Source organism: Petaurus breviceps, unplaced genomic scaffold (genome assembly GCF_028583685.1).
Source record: "Petaurus breviceps papuanus isolate PSGF00001 unplaced genomic scaffold, PetGlider_PUasm1.0 551, whole genome shotgun sequence".
Lineage (NCBI taxonomy): Eukaryota > Metazoa > Chordata > Mammalia > Diprotodontia > Petauridae > Petaurus > Petaurus breviceps.
In genome coordinates, this window is record NW_027186372.1 from 5,751,273 (window position 1) to 5,773,896 (window position 22,624).

The window sequence follows — 22,624 nt, forward strand, 5'->3', positions numbered from 1 at the left end:
TATTAATTAGATGAGTTGAATTGATTCCATCTCTCCAACACCTCTTACATTTATCCCCTCTTCTCCATGTCTACTGCTACCACTCTAATTTAGACACTTATCACTTCCATGGATTATTGAGCTGTTCAAAACTCTTTGCCTCTCCAATCCATCCTCCATACCTCTACAAAAATAACATTTCTTACACACAGATCTGGTCAACATTAGTCATCTTTTCAAAAAATTTCAGCATCTCCCTGTTGTCTACTGTATAAACATTCTTTGCTAAGCCCAAGTAAGCAATAGACCTTGTTTCTATGGCTTTGTCTAATTCTTTCCTTTGCCGGAAATGCTCTTCCTCCATTTTCAGGAATGGAACACTTATTCATCCTTTAAAGGCCAACACACATGACACCTTCTCCAAGAAGCATTCCCTGATCCCTTGATCTTCCTTCTCAAATCTCAGCCCTTCTTCCCAATCTCCTTCACAGACACACACACACATTTTTAGATTCCAGTATTTCTGTCATTCTAGTGAGTTGGATTCATGTTTCCCCAGACCACAGTGCTCATAACATAAGATGTTAAGGAAGCTTAGACCATGACTTATTACCATCCCATATGATAGAAGTGAAATGTTTAAAGCTCTCTTAACTATTTAGCTATAGTTAGTCTAGCTAAATTGTACAGTGGTGAGAGTGCTGGGCCTGAAGTCAGAAAGACGAGCTCAAATCCAGTTTCAGACACTTACTAGCTGTATGACTCTGGGCAAGTCATTTAACCTCTGTCTGCCTCAGTTTCCTCAACTGTAAAACTAGAATAATAAAAGCACTTATCCCAGGGTTGTTATGAGGATCAAATGAGATAATATTCCATTTTATCTCCTGTCCTCTTATCTTCATACTGGCTGTCCCCCTGTATGTGGAATGCCCTCCCTCCTCACCTCTCCTTCTTAGAACCTCTAGATTCATTCAAGGCTCAGCCTGAATGCCACCTCCTCATGAAGGGCTTTGCTGATTCCCAGCTGTTAGTGCCTCCCTCCCCAACCCACTCAAAATTACCTTGTATTTATTTTGCATTTACTCGTATGTATACATATCATATCCTCCCTCCCATACCCCCATCCAATAAAATGCAAGCTCTTTAAAAGGGGAATATTTCATTTTTGTTTTTTGTATCCTGTCTCCTTTGTATCTACAATGCCTGACAGAGTAGGAGCTTAATAAATGATTGATTGGCTTCAGAATAGTGCTTTACAGCTCATGCTTTTCACTGACTTTTCTGTAGTGATAAGAAAAGACTCCTTGACTGAGGCAAAGCCTGCTGAAAGTCTCCAGATACATTCCTACTTTACAAATGTTCTCAAGATACCAGGATACTCCCCAACTGTCCCATTAGGACACCTTATACACAATAGGCTTCCCAAAAGGCTAGAGACAGAGTGGTTCGAGCAAGCCCGTTCTATAGTCTGTGAAGTCTCATACATTCTGGTCTGTTACCAATATAATAAAGAGTCTATAAAAGTGTAGCTCTCACTTCTGGAAGTAGAGAACAGAAGACTCTATTACCTACAAATTCTTGGCATTCAAGACCCTCCATAATCTGCCTCCAGCCTACCTTCCCAGCCGTATCTCACACCACTCCCTTTTTGCTCACTCTACATTCCAGCTATGCCCCAATTTCAACCTACTGTCTCAGTGCTTGCACAGGCTGCTCCATCTCCCCACACATATACACACCCAATTTCAGTTTCCTCTATTCCTGGGTCTAGGTCCTACTTCCTCATCTCTGTAAGTTGAAATCACTCTGCTCCTTAGAAACCAGCCCAGGTGCCACCACTCTTTCATCAAATTGTTCCCAGCACTTGGTCGGGTCTTCTCCTGTGCTCTTTTCCCATTCGACCCTGAATCTATTTCTTCTATGTACATGTTTATCTTATTTCCTCTATCAGATTGTGAGCTCCTTGAGGGCAGCATGGCCTGAGATGACTCATCTGTAACCCCAGTACTGGAACATACTGCCTGACCCATAGGAAGTAATCATAAATGTTTGTAAAATTGATTTTTTCAACTATTTCATCTTTTCTCATATCTGTATTTTAGACTTCAAAACATGAAGTATTTATATCATGACTTTTCAAAAGCAGAGCAAGGAGGAAAACTAAATTTCTGTTTTAAAAGGAAGAAAAATTTTTTTCACTCAGATCATCATTTTCTATCATAGGATTTCTTACTTTATTCAAAAACCTCAAGTGCCTATTTGCAAAGCTCTAAGTTCCCATTCCAGGGCACAAAAAAAGAGAAAATAATACTGCCTCTGTCCTCAGGAAGCTTACAATGTACTGAGCCTTAAAAGACAATCTAATTGGACTCTAATTTACAGATAAGGAAACAGAGGCCCAGGGAAGTAAGAGGCCATTGAAGTCACATGGGAAAGGAGCAGCAAAGTTTAATCTCTATCAACTAGGTCTGGCTGAACTTCTTTCATTTATTATACAATTATCTCAATTTTATAGGCTTTATTAAAATAAGTAGGTATTTCTCCCCTCCAAAACAAAACTACTATTTTATAAACTTTGTTTGAGTTGTCAAACTCAGCCTCTTTGCTTCCATTGACCAAATGAACAGATGGACAATCGTTTACCTTCTAGGAATGAATGGGGTGCCCGGTTTACTTTTCTGCCCTGGCCAACCCATTTTCTTACTGTAGAAGACAAGCACCTGCCTATTCGGCACATACTAACTTGAAGTTTGTGTTTCCATATTCAATCACTGCAATCGGCTTTGTGGTATCTGGCCAACCTTTCGGCACTGGCTGCTCAATCATGCCCCTGACTGGACGGTAGATGTTGAGAAATGGGAATACTTCATGCTCGCCATTTCCAGGCTCTTCTCTAATTCTGTCGTTCAGTATACTTTTTTCCTTTGAGGTTCATTGAATTCATAATTTATGGAACTCCCCTTCTTTCCTCAATGAGGTCAGTACCTGTCTCAGTCTTTCCAGTCTTCCCAACTCCTTCCCCCATTATAGGGGACTTCACCATACATATTGATACTCCCTCAAACATCCTTATCTCCCAGTTCCTCAACTGGCTCATCTATGCTCTTGATCTTGGCATTGCTCACAAGTGCACCACTTCCATGTTTATGAGTGCTAAAATTCCCTTTCCTAATCACAATTTGTTGTCATTTCACCTTTCCCTCTGCCTGGTAACCTCATATCCTATTCTTTATCCTGTGATATCCAGTCCCTTGACCCCTTAGTTCTTTGCCAGACCATTACCCCTATATTGGTTATATATTCCTCCCTTCCCTATCTTGATCTCTTAGTGAATCAGTTCAATTCTCCTTTCTTGACTCTCTTGCCCCCTGATCCTGTTGCTGATTGCTCTGCCAGACTTCAGCCCTGGATCACACTCACCATCCTAAGTCTATACTCTTGCTCGCAACTACTGAACAAAGCTGGAGAAAACCCCTAAACTGGGCTAACTAGCTCCACTACAAATTTATATTCTATAACCCCAACTGGGCCCTCTCTGCTGCAAGGCAATCCTTTTACGCCTCCCTAAGTGACTTACTATCCCACTCGCCACAACTTTTCTAAACCATTTTATTCCTTTTCAAACCTCCCTTAGCTCCTCCTCTCCCCACCTCTCATCTGAGAACTTTGCCTCATATTTCACTGAAGCTGAGAGCTTCCCTATCTCCCTTCTTCCTCATCTCATACCATCCAGATGGTCTGTCATTATTTCTGACCACTCCTGTCTCACATAATGAAGTAGCTCTTTTCTTTGTTAGGGAAAATCCTTCTACATGGAAAAGTGATTCCATTCCATCCTGCCTTCCCTGACAGATTCCCCTGTCTTTCATTTCCACTCTCTCCCTTATCTTCATTCTCTCTTCTGGTATTGGAATCTTCCCTGTTGCCTACAAACATCTGTCTCGATCTATCCATCCCTATTAGCTACCATCTCATATCTCTTCTTTTTGTGACTAAGTACCTTGAGAAAAACCATCTACAATAATTCCCTCTGCTTCCTTTCCTCTCACTTCTTAACTCTACGTTTGGTTTCTGCCCACATCATCCAACCAAAACTGCTCTCTTTAAAGTTGGTGAAGATCTCTGAACTGCCAAATCTAATGACTTTTTCTCAATCCTCATCTTTCTTGTCTTCTTTGCAACTGTTGACATTATTGATCACCCTCTTCTTGATATTTTTTTCTCTCTAGGCTTTCTTGACACGACTCTCTCCCTCCTACCTATATGGCCACTCCTCACTCTCCTTGGCAGGATCTTCATGCAGGCCATACCCATTAACCAGGGACATCTCCAAGGACTCTAGGCCATCTTCTTGTCTCTCCTTACAGTGTTTCACTTAGCAATATCATCAGTTCCTATGGATTCAATTCTCCTATGTTGAGGATTCTCCAATCTACTTAACCAACTCTCTGCTGACATCGAAATTCAAATCTCCAGCTGCCTATTGGATATCTCAAACTGGATATCCAGTAGACATCTCAAACTCAATGTGAATCCAAAACCGAATTCATTATCTTTCTTCCCAGACCTTCTCCTTTTCCTAACTTATGGGTACCACCATCCTCTCACATCACCCAGACTCTTAGATGTCATTCTTGATGCCTTACTCTCTCCACCCTCCCCCATATTTAATTTGTTGCTAAGCCAATTTTACCAAAGTAATCTCTCATATTGGTCACCTTTTCACCTCTGATACTACTACCAGCTGCTGTAGGCTCTCATTACCTTATATTGGGATAGCCTACTGGTTGGCCTCCCTGTAGCTAGTCTTTCCCATTGCAGTCATTGCAATCTTCCTAAAGTGCAGAGCTGACCATGTTACCTCCCTCCCCTACTCCATCCTCCAGGATCAAATATAAACTTTTCTGGATTCAAAGCCCTACCACCCAACACCACTATCTTTCTCATCTTCTTATGCCTTACATCCTACCATGTACTCTGTGCAGTGACCCTGGCCTCCTTGCCGTTCCTCAAACGAGACTCTCCACCTTTCAACACTAGACATTTTCGTGAGTTATCTTTCCATGCCAAGAATTCTCTTATTCCTCATCTCTGCCTCCTGGCTTCTCTGACTCCCTTAAAGTTACACCTTCTATAAGAAGCCTTTCCTGATTCTCCCTTAATTCGACTGCCTTCTCTCTTTTCTCCGATTTATTTTTCATATGGCTTATTTGTATGTAGTAGTTTGTATGTTGTTTTCCTCATTAGACTGAGAACTCCTTGAGAGCAGGAACTCTTTTACCTTTCTTTGTAACCCTAGCAGTAGGGTTGACTGATGGAGGAAAGAAAAAAAGATTAAGCAAACCGAATCTGTCCCTAAGGAACTTATTACCAAGTGTTCCCTGACACCCCCAAATTCAAAGTGACTTTTTATTCCTTAAAATTTTCATAGCACTTTGCTTGGCTCTAGTTCTCCATCATATTTACAGCACTCTCCCTTGTACCAAAGCTATTTTTATACCTGTCCTCCCACTGGTGGGGTAAGTTCCCTGTGAGTAGGCCCTGTGTCATACCAGGATCCAATTTAGTATTTTGCACAGAATATTAGATTAATAGTAATTGAACTAAGTGAAGATTAAGAATGGGTAATTACATTTCTGGTGTAATTTAAGGGCAGATCTACCTGTAAATAACGAAATTTATCTCACAACTTGGCATAATTCTTTCCTGTACTAATATTGTAGAGTTTAGGTACCAGTGGTACTGCACTAATGGATACTAGTATTAATATTTCACACATCATATTCCTGAGATTACAAAAGGTGACAATTTCCAAACCTAGTGAGGGCTAAATCTACATTACTTTCTAAACCAAAGTGAACAGTCTTCATATGTTCGGCATGCTAGGAATAGATGGTTTCCTATTACTTTCTTCGGATGACTTAAAATCAAGTTAAAGCCATCTGAAAATGTCAAACATGACTTAGGATCATAGATTTAGAGTTGGAAATTACCTCAGAGTCCATCTAGTCCAACCCTCTTATTTTACAGGTGAGGAACAGAGGCCTAAAGAGATTCAGTGATTTCCCCACATCACCCAGTAAGTAGAAAAGACAGGACTTGAACCCAAATCAACAGGCTCCAAATTCAGGAGTTTTCACTGTACCACACTGCCTATGAGGTGGCAAACAACCTGAACTTTCATTCATTTCACACTGGTTTCTATCCAATCACAGCAGAGGTCTGACCCTGCAATCTATTCCTATCAGGAAGCCATACTTACTGCATTCGTGAAACAGGAGAAAATGTCAGGGCTTAAACTTTCCCATCACGGAACTAAACATCTTCATGCCTACTCCTATCCTGGGGGCAACATCCCTTCCCTGGGTGGTAGAAGTGGCTCTCTTCTAAGTAGAATGAAAGAAAGCTCTGTTCCCTTATCCTATAGGCATCGCTTCTTGTCTTGGCAGTGCTATGATCTAGGCATTGGAAGAGGAAGAATCTTTTTCAATTTTAATCTTTTGAGATCAAATTGTTATTAGCAATTTTATTAAGTAATGTATTCTGAGACAGTATGCTTAATTATAAAATCTTGAATCAAATGCCCCACTCTTGATTGGTCTTGGAACTATTCTTATACCTAAAATTTAGACTGAAAATGACTTTTAAGTATTGAGTTCAACACTCTTGGTTTACGGATGAGGAAACTGAAGTCATGCTACTTGTATAAGATCAAAGTTATTACACTAGAGTATATATTAGTCCTGGAATAGAAGGGTAATAACTTTAATTTGTATGTTGAAGTGGCCAAGAGTCTCTATTTAGATCTGAGTGATGGTTTTAGCCAGGGACTTGGGAATATGGAGGCATAATTTCTAACAGAATCAGGGCAAACAGTAGTGGGTCTTCAGTGACAACATCCCAAAGCTGAACTTCCCAGACACTCAGCTCATTCCAATGACTTTCACTTTTAAAATAACACTATACCTTATGTTTTCTGTTTACATAACAGAAGCAGGCTGGACTATATTTAGGTCTGACTTAAACAGCAATGGTCTCTCATGACTGACAGTGTGATAAATGTAAATGTGTGTGTGTGTGTATGTGTGTGTGGGGGGGGTTTCAATCCAAAATGATGGTGTTCTAGTTATCAATAAAAGAGCTCAATTTTCTTGAATACCAAATTGATACAACATCCCTTGGTTATAACATTCATGTACTGTGTGTCTGACAGCCATCTGTAATAAGGTGAAAGCTTCCTTTGTGTCAGTGGGGTGCTGACAAGTCCACATGGAACCTTTCTAATATCCTTCTCTAAAGCCACACTCAATTCTATGGGACCACAATGTATTCATGTGTGCAAAATAAAGAACTGTCTAAAAAAAAATTTGAGTTAAAAGTTTTATTCATTCAACATCTCACATTACAAATATTTAAAAATTATATGCATACTGGTATAAATAGTCATTTGCAAACTATTTAATAACATTAATTTCCACTAGCACTTCAACAAATGAACTCTTTAAAAAAAGGAACTGTGTTATATAACTTAGAGTAGAACATACAAAAATATGAACTTAACGTGAAAATGACTTTAATAAAAAATGAATTACCCTTATTTAAAACGCTATAATAAATACTCCAACCTCCCCATACACAGTAAAAACTATATGGAAATTCAGCCAAGTAGTACAATTAACTGACACACTTAAAGAACTTTTCCTTCTGATAATATGAGCAATACATTTGGAAAAAAACATCAGGGATTAGTAAAAACTAGACACCCACTTGCTAAAAGTTTCACTTCCAAAAAATATAACAAAAATCTGATGCAAATTATAAAAACTAATTATACTTTAAAATTTAAAAATATAAAAAATAAAACAGTTGAATACAATATTGTCCCAATTCTTACAATGCTATCAATCACAGTAGCTTGAAAATAAGATAATAAAATAAAGCAAATGACCAAAACCTCTTTTATTCCATTTTTTAAAAATAATCTCAAATTTACATTAGTAGAAAGATTGATTTCTGATTCTTTTCTTTAGAAACACCAGCAAGAAAGAGGATTACTATAACAGTAGAAAATGACATTTTTAAATGTCTGCAATTAAAAACAAAGAAGTACACTGCAAAGATCTTTCAAAAGTCTGAAATAAGTATTGCACATAACAACTTGAAGTTAACTTGCCACAATTCATCACATTCAAGTTTTAAATCACCTTTTAACAGAAGGTTCAACTCTTCAAAACAAAAGGGGTGAATTATCAAGTCTTTCCAACAGCACTCTTATAAAATGCTAAATTCATTCACTGCAAGTTTTATTTTGCATTCTGCAGAGGTCTGTGTATGGAGAAGTATATATACTATACCAAAGCATGGGGCCAGAGGGAGAGGGAGAGGGTTCCTTTACATAGAAAATAATCAGAAACACTTTATTTTACATTGCAAAAATAACCATGTAATTACTCTGTAACTACATTGTAAATACATGGCTGGTGCCATGCTAGTGCGCTAGAACTACATGCTTGGGAAATTGAAGTGATACCCTAAGATCTGTAAACTAATTACATGTTAATTATGTTTTGAGTTACATGGTAACTCCCAACTACAATCCCATGTAATCCGAAGGACATGTCACCGCTAAAGTCCAGAGTAATAGATATAATTGTTTATGCCCTGTAAATTGAAGTGTAACCAAATAATCTGCAAACACGCTTGTCACACAATCACCACAAGTGGATATTAGTAGAATAACAATTTCTTACATTAGTCATGCATACTAACATTACATACCTACCACATGGCAGGCTCAGTTTCTCTTAAATATAATTTAAAAGAGCAGACATCTCTGAATCAAACACCGAACATCAATTTGTTAATATTAAAAATGGCTAAACATTCACCAAAAACGTCTGCATTGTGTATAATTTAAAAAACTTAGTAAGAAGCTGTAGACAATTTTGATGTTACTTTAAATTTCTACCCTACGCTTATGCATTTAATTTTTGAGGAACTACAGTGTTATCTGTCACTTTCATGCTTTTTTTTTCCTTTAATTCATAACTTTACATATACTATTTCTTAAATTATATGTACACCAAATAGCTGGTGCTGGGCTAGGATGTTTAAGCAACATGCTTTCTCTTCTCTGCAGATTCTAAAATAGCATTGCCAGTGCACAACATCCATAATTCCAAATGTATGCAGAGCACTGAAATGTATAAAAAGCAGAATATAAGAAAATAAAATTTATTAAAATTATTTATATTAAAAAATGAAGTATATGAAGATCTCTCAGTAATAAAAGTACAAAAAGCTACTCTTTGCAATATGAAAAATTGAGGTATTGCATAAAGAGATATCCCGTCAGTGAAAAGTGTGCCTAAAAATGCTCACTGTTGGAAAAACAAGATATACAAAAGTAGTGCATAACAAATATACATTATGTGCATGACAAAATAAGTTAGCTACAAAAACACTGTACCGAAATTCAGCAGGTCATGTACAAAGGGAAAATTATTATTCAAAGCTAGTTCTCAAACAGTGTTATCTCTTGTAATGTTAACTCATCACACCTGTTTACTGAGTAGGAACAGCACAGTAGCACACCCCAAGCCACCTACAAGCATTAAGGAAAAGAAATCAAAAGAAAACAAGGTAAATGACCAACCTATAATTATGTAGTTCAGGAGAAAAGGAAAAGTCCCTGACAATCTACAACAAGAGCACCCTCCATTTGCATTACAGCTGTCCATATTTTCAGGGATTTCACTAAAAGCAGCTCCCTTTCTATACTTGACTACTTAAGACAGCAAATGTCTCCATTTTGACCTTTGGAAATTAACAGGTATATAGTTCATTAAAGCCTGTATTGAAAAAAAAAGAAAGAAAGAAAGAAATGACTGCTTCTCAGAAAGATAATTGGGAGGGGTTGGGGGGAGGGGGAAGGGGTCACAGACCAGGTGTTTCCACAGCAGTGCTGAAGCAAGTCTTTGGTTTTTAAATATCTAAGATGGTACTTTTGGGTAGCACAGCTAGCAAGATTGCCGTCCAATTATTTCCATGTATCACACACTGCTGAACGATCCTTTTAATGATGAACAGGGCATTAGTAAGAGAATGTCAATTCAAATAAAAGTTAATCTCACTATCAGAGCTTCAAGAGACTATTTTAAGCTTACCCCTTGAAGCATACTGCTCAACATGTTATAATGCCTTTCCAAGCTAGAATTTATTTATAATAAAGCATGCATTACTCAATGAAGTTGGCACTTCAAACATTGTGACTATGTCTCATGCTAAGTTCTGAAATTTTACTGTTATTTATTCTATAGGAAGAGTAAAGATAGACATATGTACCTTTGCACAGATTTATACAGCTATTGTTGAGCTCAAACAGTGCAAAACACTTTGCAACTACTTAGCTTTTTCATATTCATCTTCTATGTCACAACTACATTACAGGATATTCAAAGTGACTTTACATCTCAGAGTAAGCCAATCAGAAGCCAATTTCTATGGTGGTATTAATTTTTTTTTTTCTGAGTTTCTGCTATTCAGTGCCATCACTGTAGCAGAAAATCAGACTGATATCCTTGAGGTATCTCTGGGTTTTATTTTTTGTTTTTTTTTCTTCATGTCAAAATGGAGATCAAAGGCTGGCACCTGATGCATGTTAGTAAATTAGGATATAGAGTTATATATAACATCAAAAATAAAATCTATACATTTGTTCGTCGGGAGAGGAAATGCTAGTCTTTCCACTAGTTGTCTGTGATTCTAGCTTTGGTAGGATTCCTGGGGCTGTAACCAGATAATTTAGCTTAAAAATAAATAAGTGCACTCCCCCCTCAGTAGTAACTTGACCCAATTTTTTTTCTTTACATTCGAAACTTTTTAAAGTGTTTAGATGGAATTATATCTATCTCTGCCTACTTTATTATTTTTTTGATGTGGTAGTAACTCAGAGGCACAACAAAATTATATTCAGCCTCCACACCCTTAAAACATTAATTATAATGCTGCTTCAACCTTGCTCATGCATTTGTATCACTTTACCATGCTCTTTCCAGTTAAAAGGTAATTGTTACCTTCTTCCTTTGTTGTTAAGATTAAAAAAAAATAAAGGGAAAAAAGCATAAAAGGAAAAGGCAAAAAGCACTTCCCTGGGGAAAAAGTGTCAGAATAGACTGATAGTGTTATTGTTGCATGGTTATTTTAATAAAAGTATTCTTATATGTTATATTATTAACAATAATTTAATTAAAAAACCAAAATACTCTATTGTTTCATTCTCTTTTTAATATTTCTCTCTCTCCTCTAAGAAAATGTTGCACGAGGTTTGGATCCTCTTGATTTGGCAAAAACAAGAGAACAAAACTTCGGTGCAACATGATGGAGTTCGATACAGTTTTCAATGACACAAGAATCTACAAAATACCTATATTATAGGTCATTCTTTTCATTATACTATTGTTAAGTTACAGCCTACTACAAAAGGGCATGCTATTTTGAAGGGGGAGGGGAAGGGTCTGGATCAACACAAGAGTGCACTTATTTGGAGGCCTGCACAGAAGTACTGCAGTGATCACTTAGTTCCAGCGGAATGAAATATGTCTAGGACGATCTCCCCCTTCCTTCACCAGGGGCTTGTGGAATTCCCTGCCAGCGCGAGAATGGATAGCAGCCCAGCAATATTCACAGTAATACTGTAGACAGGTTACATTAGCACAGAAAAATGGAGCAAATTTCCCCCCACAACGGGCCCCCTGACATTCATCGCACAGCTGATCATCCAAGACATATGGCTTAACTTCCACCTGCAATAAAAAAAAAAAATGTATTTTTCAGTGGCAGCATAAAGCTACTGTTTACCATACATATCAGTCTTTATCACTTGTCCAAATGAATTTGTCTCAAGGTGACTACACACAAAAGGTCAAGAGTTCTACCTCCCAAAATAAAGAATATTGTTATTCAATTGTTTCAGTCTCTTTGTGACAGCTTTGGGGGTTTTCTTGGCAAAGATATTGGAGTGGTTTGCCATTTCCTTCTCCAGCTCATTTTATAGATGAGGAACTGAGGCAAAACGGGTTAAGTGACTTGCCCTGGGTCACACAAGTAGTAAGTGCCTGAGGGCTCATTTGAACTCAGGAAGATGAGTCTTCCTGATTCCAATCCTCCAACCCCTCCCCCTATGCCCCCAAGGGCAGCTAGATGGTGCAGTGGATAGAATACTGGGCTTGGAATCAGGAGAAGAATGCTAGAAGGGAAAAAAGACATACACCACAACTTTGACATTAAATTATTATTTCTCCTTTATTTAGAAAATACAGTATTCATCAAAAATATAAAAATTTTAGGGGCAGCCAGGTGGCTCAGCGAGTAAGAGCACTGGCCCCAGTGTTGGGATGACCTGGGATTGATTCTGGGCTCCAATACTTAGCACCACGCCCAGAAATAACTGGCTGTGTAACCTTGAGCAAGTTACTTAATCCCAACTGCTTAAAAAAAAAATATATATATACATATATATATATATATATATATATATATAAATTTTAAAAATCGATAATGAATGAGTTTTCTAAGACTTCAGTATTGTGAAGATGGATGTGTTATGTTACAAGGAAGTACTGCCTTGTCTCAAGTGGATCAGAAAAGTAGGATTTATTCATTGAAAGAAACTTAACTGGGCAGCTAGGTGGCACAGTGAGTAAAGCGTTGGCTCGGAGTCAGGAGGACCAGAGTTCAGTTCCAGCCTCAGACACTTAACACCCATACAAAAAAACTAGCCGCATAACCTTGGGCAAGTTACTTAACCCCAATTGCCCTCCAAAAGGCAAAAAAAAAAGAAAGAAACTTAACTGCCCTCTCTGATGAAGCTGATGGTCCTATGTTAATCTAATAAACAATAATAATAATAATTATATGAACCTAACCAGCCCGTTCTTCCATGCCATAAGTCTTGAAAATGACAAACCAAATATAGTTGCATATTGTAGATAAGAGTGGGTAGGACACTCGCAGAAAACAAAATTCCCTTTTAAATCGCTCAGAAAAGCATAGCCTAGCTTGGCTCTCAGTCAATTTTAATTAGGCCTCATCAGGCTGACTGGGGAAGATGGAGGATAAAACATTCTGAGAAATATATAGGACATTATATGAAATATTAAACATTATGGAATGTGTGTGAATGCATGCCGCAAATGTTACCTACCAATTTATCAGGATCAAACCTTTGCAGTGATACATTCAGAAAGAAAGCATTTTGATTACATACAATTCAGAGTATGCTTTAGCTCTTACCCGTTTATCAATCTCTCCATGCTGCAGCTGGACAAAGCGTGCACTGATAGCAGCTATGTAACTCTGTTGATTCGAAAATGCAACCCGCCCAGCTCCTTTTGGATACTTCAGCTCAGGATCAGTGTCAATTCCAGCATAGCACACACCTCCATAAAGTCGATCCATTATCATTGCAAGCTCCACTAAATCAGAAAGCATTATAAAGACATTTAAGAAAACATATATGTCTCAGAAAGCCTACTTTGGCACAAGGAATATCTTGAAAACATTTTCTATGTTTATTTGTATGTTAGAGTCTCTTCATTAGTATTAGTATTAGGTGCTACTGGCATTAAATGAATTATTTTCTTTAATTATTTGTTTGAATGATACTATGGTATCAACCAGGAACATAGAAGTCTTAAAAAAATCTACCAATGATAGAAAATACAAAGATTCATGGGTTAGAATCTTGTCAGGTATTCCTATAAAGCAGGAAATTTCATGGTCATATTTATCTACCACAAGTCCAGCACCATTTGTTAAATTTGCAGTACTTGTCAGACAAAGACAATGTACTTTTTTCTATTATATCTTACAATTTTATCATCAGAATCCTGTTTTTTATATGCTTCTCTATTAAACTCGAAGTTTCCTGAAGACAGGTTTTGCTCATTCTATAAATTAGAGCTTCATATGGCTCTGAACCCTGTCGTTCAGAATTCAATAAATAGCTATTATTTTGATTAATGAAATGAACACAAACACTATGCATTAAATATAAACAATCTGCCTCCTCTTGAAGGTTTTTTTTTAAAGCAGTTACTTTTTGTTACAGATACTCTTCTGAAACATGTTATTGTTCTAAGCGTACCAGCTCGTAATGGTCGAGGGACACCACCAACAAAAATGGTTTTTCGTGGATCGAGAGGCTGAGAACCATCCATCACAAAGTCACTGTCACTGAGATTCCAAGGCCGTATCTGTACCTGGAGGTTTCCAAAACAAGAATTTATCATTTCTAAGACAGATTGGTTGATGAGAATTATATTTTTAAAATTATAAACATTTCATATCTAAAATATTTATTCCATAATCTGCAAATCTGAAGTTTTTAAAAAATGGTTATTTATTCGATATGTACATGAACCAACAGCCAGACTCCTCTGGAGAATTTGTGTTCAGGAATTCCACCAATGAGCCTTCTGACACAACTTGAATTAGTGGACAGAATGCAGTACGTGTAACCAGGAACATATACATCTGATTGCTATCTTAGATACTTACTAGTTATATGACCTTGACCAAGTCCTTAACCTCTCTTAGTCTCACTTACTTTGTAAAATGAAGATAATAATTGCACTTACCTCTCACTGAGTTGTTGTGAAGATCAAAAGAGATAATGAACAAAAAGTGCTTTATAAACACTAACACTCATAAAAATGCTAGCTCATATTATTGCTACCTATGTGACCTCCCAGTAAGTCACTTAACCTCCTTCATCAGTAGTATGAAGGAATTGGACTAGATAGCCTCTGAGGTCCTATTCAGCTCGATGATTCGTTCATTCATTCATCATTCATGAAATAACTGTCCAGAGACACATAAGCTGGGGGTTATGTGATGATCCCCCCAACTCTGTAGAGGCAGTCATTGAATTTAATCACAGATGATGAGGTTTAATGTGGTAACAAGGTGTTGAACTAATTGTAAAATTGTAGCCACACTTGGTAAGTCCTTTGTGAACTATGAAGTTCTTTCTCTGATGGAATCAAAAGGAGTCACCTCATTGGAAGAGCAAAAATCGGACATGCTTTAAGACAAGGCTTTAAATACCTAAGTTCTGGGGAGTGGAAGGGATCCTCTGCAAGAAGTGGAAGAGGGGCGGCCAGGTGGCTCAGCAAGTAAGAGCACGGGCGCCAGTGCCGGGATGACCTGGGGATCAAATCTGGGCTCAGATACTTAGCACCACACCCAGAAATAACTGGCCATGTAACCTTGAGCAAGTTACTTAACCCCGATTGCTATAAAAAAAAAGAAAGAAATTCTCTCTCCTCCTTGTCCCTTCTTCTCCCTTCCCCCATCGCCTGGTAGCTAATTTGTTTGCTCAGCCAATAAAATTGTTCCCATATCTGACTTAATAAGAGAAGTGTTTCTATCTTATAAAGGTAACAGCAGGTGTTAACACCTTGTTTAATCCTCATTACCTCATCACTTGTGACACTGTGAGTTTGGGGAATGGAAATCACAATCTCCTTTCCCATACATACATAATACTTTTTAATCAAATGTGAGTTGGCATCCCCTGATAAATTCTCATCAACCAGTATATGCCCAGGAAGTGCAAATTAATTTCAATATTTATCCAAGCAAAACCAGTAGCAATGTAAAACTGGTGCTATAAAGTTTATAGCATATTTCAAAATCAAATATAAATATCATTTTCATTATCTACTTTTGGGCAATTACACTCACTTTCCTCTACATTAGAAAGGATACGCAAGAAATGGTAGCGAAGGATATGTAAGACTACATACAAATATCTACTAAGGTTTTCCTTTGAATATACCATGATAGGTCAAAGTAGACAGAGTGACCTCACAGGATATATAAAAGTTGGTTGGAGAGTATTTCCAGCATGAATACCTCAGTAAGATTATATAGAACTCCTGACTTACTAGGCTCCAGAACAACCTTGAAATAAAACAAAATCAGTTTGGGAGGACTCCTAGCCCAAGCAACTACCAGTTACCAAGCCAACCTTCAAATATTCCAGATTAATCCCAGGGCAATACAGAGCCATTGCTTTAGAGCAAGCCCTGGGTTCTAGTCCCTGCTATACTACTCATTGGTGGTGTGACCCGAGACAAAACCAGATAAACCCTAAACAGAGAAGACGAGGAAAGAGAAAAATGAAGGGAAACTGCACAAAGGCAGAGAGGAAAGGTTCCTGGAGTCATTCATAAGAAAGGGATATTCTGAAGCTATGTAAGCTGCTTGTAAAAAGACCTTCTTGGGCAGCTAGGTGGTACAGTGAACAGAGCACTGGCCCTGGAGTCAGGAGGACCTAAGTTCAAATCCAGCCTCAGACATTTAACACAAAAACTAGCTGTGTGACCTTGGGCAAGTCACTCAACCCCAATTGCCCTCCAAAAAGCAAAAAAAAAAATTCTTAAAGAATGTACTAGGAAGCACAGACAGGGAAAAAATCCACATGACTACAACAATGTCAATAGAAAGGACAACAGTCACAAAACAATCAGACAATGAATATTGTGAAATTATTTTTGAAAAAAGTTTTGTCCCAAAGAAGAAATAAGAAAAGAGTACACGGTCATATAATGTCCTACTTTTTTCACTGATTTTGACATGTTTTACTGAATTTTTTCTCTTCTTCTCTTTCTTTCTCCTTCCCCCCCCCCCAATAGTCTTTGTTACAAGAGATGGCTATCTGGGAGAAATAAAAATGGAAATCTAGACAATGTAAAAATAAAACAAATCAATAAACTATATTTTAAAATGTACTAGGACCTATTATGATTTTTGGTTTGGATTCTACCTGAAAACACATCAATCATATAGGTAACATCTGACTGGCTAACATTTTTCAAAGTCTGCAAATATATAGCAAAGAAATCTTCTATCTTTTTGGAGCCAGACCCTATAGTTTCAGTGAAATATGACTTACTGGCTTATCCTTGATAGTGGGGCTGGATACACAAAGGTAAAGTTTCCCATCTTCTTCAATACAAGCATCAATTAAAGCCTGAACAGAGCTTTCATCTTGGAATAGCAAAAATGCATATCCTGAGATAGGGAAAAAAAGAGATGACTGGCAGCATTTTCCCAGGATTCAAATTTATAGTACCTTTTATCAATAAATCATATTTATGTAATCAGTACAAATGAGGATGGCATTTAATCTTTGTTTCCTCTTATGTAAAATGGGGATAATACTTGTACTATATTCCTTATAGAGCTGATGTGAGGAAAATTCCTTGAAAAATTTGAAGCACTATAGAAATACTATTATTAATTCACATTGATTAAGGGGTTAGGCTCAAACATGGGAAGGGAGAGGAAAATCCAAAAAGAAACTGAAAATAAAATCTAAGACAAGTGTTTTGACTAGAAATCTAATAACATTATGGAATACACTAAGTTTCCTAACAAATTCTCCCCCCACCCCTACTTATCCACTCAAAAATAATAAAGCTTTTAAAATAAAAATTATGGTCAGAATCTATGAGGAAACTTTTTAGGAGACATTTGTAAAACCAAAGTCTAATCAAAAAATGTACAATCAGGAGGCAGAAAGTATGGTATGGTAGAAAGAGCAATAAATTTAAATCTAGAAGATCTGGGTTCTAGCCTCTACTCTACCACTTGGTTACTGGTATAACCCTGGGCAAATCACAGTCTCTTTGAATCTCAGATTCCTCATCTATAAAATGTGACCTATAATATTTGAACTATATACCTCAGACTTATTGTGAGGAAAACCCTTTGTAACTCATAGCAGTATAGAAATATGAATTATTAAAAGTGAAGCACTTTATTATAATGCTAACAGTTCAACAATAATTTAAAAAATAAAAAAAATATGCAATATTTCAAAACTTGTAAAATACCTTTAGGAGGAAAGTAGGATTTGCTTTCTGCTTTATGAGGCCAGTCCACAATCAAAGGGCCAAAACGACGAAAACTGGCTGTGATTTCATCTGATCAAAAGCAAAACAAGGAAAGTGAGAAATCCTAAACCTCTGAAAAGGCTTGCAAATAATTTTTGACAAATATTTTGGGTGGCATATGTTTATGCCATGTTATCCATTTGAAGAGTCGGCTGGTTCATGGAAGAACTTCCATGATAAGTTCAGAAAGAATGGATAGATATGTAGAAATAAGAGAACAAAGAGAATTTGTGGGTGGTAAGAGGGGAGGAGAGTGCCCAGAAAATGAAAAGAGAATGTATTCAAAATATAAAGCTTGTGGTTTTATCCCTTTCAAATTGATTTTTGCTCACTGGCTTTCAAGAACATTACTTAAAGTATACAGTATGTCTCTATTCTATTTTTAAGTGATTCTTCCATTTATCAGAGATTGATACTGAGCTGTCAACACACTGAGAAAGAAGGCAAAAGGCAAAATAATATCACAATACTCATTTATGCTTAATTCAAACGCCAATCTTGCTCACATTATCCAAGCTTGACCCTCAGACAAATGTGAAAGCACCGTTAAAATTACCTACTGATTTTCTACATGAGTACAAAACATTTAAGGTTAAAGAAAACATTTTCCAACTCTTAAGATTTTACTAAAATTTTTAAATGAACTTTGAGGATTTCTAATTTTTAAGATATACTAACTGTTCCATTTCCATCTTAATTTTGCAAACCAAACCCAAATAATACAATACACAGATATGACTATGGTATTCCCATCTTCAAAAATCTCCAGCAGCTACATACTACTTATAGAATGAAATACAAGGCTTGTCATAATTTGGCTCCAATTTTCTTTTCTAATCTTATTTCACTCTGCTGCCTTCAGTGCTTCCTATTCTAAGCTGTCTGGATTATTAGCCCTCCCCTGATTTTCTACTAGACAGTCTCACCTCTCTTCATCGACACCAGTTACCATTCCTGGAATGCATTCTTTCAACACACAAGGCCTCGAAGGTCCCTTCTAGCTCTAGATGTATGATCCATCTGTTATTGAAGTTCTCTTCTTTCAAGACTTTGTGCCATTCTTCCCTATGAAGTCTTCCTAGATTTTCTCAGCTGAAAGCGACTGCTTCTTTCTCCCATTTCATAGAGTAGGTACTTAACATTTGTTGACTGTTTTTGACCCATAATCATATTCTAGTCTTATATTACAATTATTTGTGCATGCTTTATGCCCCTATTAAACTGTAAAATACTTAAAAGGCAACAACTGTCATTTTTCATGCTGTATCCCCAATGTTTAGCACAGTACCTTCCTTGCACAAAGTAGGCATGTAATACAGCTTTGTTAAATTCAACAGAACCATGAAAGAAATATGACATCCCATTGTGTGATGTATGATTAAGGTAAGAGTTTGGAATAGGAGCCTCTCAGGTCTTTTCCAAATCTAAAGCCTCTGTGCTTCTTACAGTTATGGTATAATAAATGACCACTACCTTTGCTCCCAGCCATTTTCTTACCATATTATCAGAATTCCAGCCATCCTCCTCATCTTCTCTCCCAAGCATAACCTTGGATTCCACCCATAAGATCATGGAATGCTTCTTCCTTATCTTGCCTGGAACCAGACCTTCATGCCACTTCTGGACTACCTCATCACCATCCATTTAAATATAGGTAACCCTCTTCTTTTCAGTTCTTATGTTGTCTCCCCTCATTTGAATGTAAACTCTTTTAGGGTAAGAACTATTGCTTGCTTACAATTATATTTCCAATCCTCAGCACTGTACTTAGCCCACTGTAAATGCTTAACAAATTCTTTAAGATTCTATAAGTCTAACCTAAATCTGGAAAATTTCTCATTTTAAAATTTATTATTTTATTTGAAAATTTGAAAACCAAACCAAAATAATAAAATAAACTCATCCAACTATGACATTTCCATGCTCAAAAATCTTTAGCTGCTCCACTCTTTTCTCTTTGGATTTAGATTTTCAACCAAACAATACCATCTACTGTGTACCTCTTTTCTGTACAGAAATGTACTAGAAACTAGCAGTAGAAAGAGATATAAGACAATCAAATTCAAGAAGCTAACAAGTTAATTAGGGGAAAAGGAGATATACATAAAAAGTTAACTAATAGGTAAGAAATTTTAAATGCCAAATAAGTGGTCCAAGTTCTGGGGGTGGGGGAAAGACTCCTGGAGCTTGGATTGTCAGGGGAAATTTAAGAAACAGGTGATATTTATGCTAGGCTTTCATGGAATAGTGGAATTTAAGTAAGAAGAGAAGGGAAATTATGGTCAGAAGGAAATAGTATAAGAAAAATCATGAGGTAAGAATGCATATGGTAGGTAGGCCAATATGACTGCCACAGAGGGTTAACTTAGAATAAAGTAAGGAAAATAAGGCTGGACAGGTAAGTTGGGGTTATACTTCATCTAACTGTTGTATTGCCATCCCCTCTAAAGATATGAGTTTAGGGGCATCTTTTCTCTCAGTGACAATGGCAAAGTTCCCTAAAATGGTTCTTTAGTTTTGTTGGATTTGAGGTAGGTAGTACACTGTAACACTCTGAACAAAGGCAATAGGAAGGAAGAGGGAAGGCAAAAATTCCATGACTAGAAATGAAGTACAAAAAGAGACAGACATTTCTAGAGTTGGTTTGAAATCCCTAAAACCTTGGAAAATGTTATCTACCAGGCTTTACCATTTTGGCTGGCACCCAAAATCCTGTTCCCAATCAGTTAAGCATGAGCATTGTGTGCCCTGATCAAAATGGTAATGGAAAGACACAGGCCTGATGTTAGGGCTGAATACTCAACATACCTCTATGACCCAAAAAACACACAAAGATGACGCTCATTCTACAGGTGGGCAGAGACTAAGGAGCTAAGCAGCAACAAGGTATAGTCTAGTCAGATCTTCTGCTGGTTACCTGCTGACTGCTCCTCAGACTCACTGCCCATTCTGCCCTCCCCTTCCACTCTGCCTTCTGCGAGACCTCTCCTGTCATTCACCAACTGCCCTTCATCTTCTACTTCTCCTCTCCTGGTTCTCCCACTTCTCCTGGCATCCATGGAAACCTGCCCCCGCCTCCCAAAGACACATGGCATCCCTGGCAACACTCCAGCACGAGATATACCTTCTCATTCTAACACACTACATCTGGAGGAAAATCTTTATTCCTCATTCATACTTGCTGACTCTTTTCTCACTATGGTCACTGAACAAACTTCCCTTTCAGTTTAGTCAATTCACATATGTCACCCTACATAGATCGTGGCGGCTCATATCGACCAGTCGCTGAGTAGTCTCTTCTCTAGAGAGAATTAAGAAGACTGCTGTTGCCTCATGGCAGCTGGCTCTTTCTCTCAACCCCAAACCTTGTCCTTATATTTAAGGCCTTAAATTGACATGTTGATGTCATTAGTTTTGCTTCCCAGTTCTATCAACTTCTTTAGTTGCCATGATATGCGTATCTTCACTCCACCTCAGCCACACAAAGATGTTTATACACTAAACCTTATGGTTATAAGTCCTCTATTGTCACAATCTTTAACGGAAACTCCTCTGTCCAGTCCATCATCCTATTTTTTCCTGTGCTTTGCTCATACTAGAACTATTTGTCATCCTTACTTCGATGTCCAGTCACTCCATCCCGTCCTCTACTTTATTTTCTAGGGTCACCACTTCTACTATGGCCTCGCTTGCCTCCAAGCATCTTGACCAGTTACACCACCCTCCTTTGGGCTTCCCTGACTTGCTCCGGATCTCACCTGCCACAAAGAGCCTTTCCCAGTCTCTCTCAAAGCTAGGGCTTTGTAGAGGCAGCTCAGTGGCACAGAGTGCTGGGCTGAGGGCAGACAAGACTTGAAGGCAAATATGGCCTCAGACACTCCCCGGCTATGTGACTCTTAAGCAAGTCACTTAATCCTGTCTGCCTCAGTTTCATCAATTGTAAAATAAGGATAAAAGCACCTACATTGCATGATTGTTGTAAGAATCAAATGAGAGAATATTTGTGAAAACTCTGAGTACAGCGCCTGGCATGGAGTAGACACTGTATAAAACGTTCGTTCCCTTCCCTTTCCCTCTGCTGACTTCTCCCTGTTTACGTTATACACAGTTTGTCTGTACACCATCACTGGCATGTCGCTTCTTGCACCAGACTGTGAGACCCTCTAGGGCAGGAAGTGTCTTTTGCTTTTCCACCTGTCTCTAGCGAGCAGCACGGTGCCTGATACACAGCAGGCACTCGATAGATGTTTATGGTTTTTTAAAAGCACTATATGTAAATGCTATCTATTATATTCCATTTTGAAGGGCACATACACATCTACTTATAGTGAGGTAGGCCAAAAATAATCTGAACAGCTGCAATTTTTTTTCTGCTCTAATTTAATACGAAAAAACAATTACAGGTACTAATTAGGGCAGACCTATGCTACTGACCACCATTTCTAAACATACCTTCATCAATGTCAGGAGGCAATCCACCCACAAAAACCTTGCGGGAATATCGTTCCACTCTTTCCCCATTTTGATGAGTGAAGCAGTGAGGTGACCCTAAGCCACTATGTAGGGGCTGATCCCCACGTCCATCATCCAAAAACCCATCTTCCATTGGAAACAGTGAAGACTGGCCTGGAAGAGAGAATATGAAAGATGCTAACAGAAAATGTATCCAGGGCCCCACACAT

General features: G+C 37.8%; 1 protein-coding gene across 5 annotated transcripts in view; it reads right to left on the minus strand.

The window, feature by feature from the left end:
* Nucleotides 1–7,345: 7,345 nt before the first annotated feature.
* The window catches only part of CPEB4 (cytoplasmic polyadenylation element binding protein 4), an 80,289-nt gene continuing 65,010 nt past the window's right edge, over nt 7,346–22,624 (minus strand). For 3 of the 5 annotated variants that reach the window (XM_069102349.1, XM_069102348.1, XM_069102350.1), the window contains 6 exons: nt 22,395–22,568; nt 17,883–17,972; nt 16,940–17,058; nt 14,126–14,240; nt 13,273–13,454; nt 7,346–11,783 (listed from right to left, as the gene is read on the minus strand). In XM_069102349.1, coding sequence (XP_068958450.1) covers nt 11,556–11,783; nt 13,273–13,454; nt 14,126–14,240; nt 16,940–17,058; nt 17,883–17,972; nt 22,395–22,568 — 908 coding nt within the window. In that variant the 3' untranslated portion in view covers nt 7,346–11,555. The remainder of the gene's footprint in view (nt 11,784–13,272; nt 13,455–14,125; nt 14,241–16,939; nt 17,059–17,882; nt 17,973–22,394; nt 22,569–22,624) is intronic. The other 2 variants (XM_069102351.1, XM_069102352.1) reach the window with 1 other exon arrangement.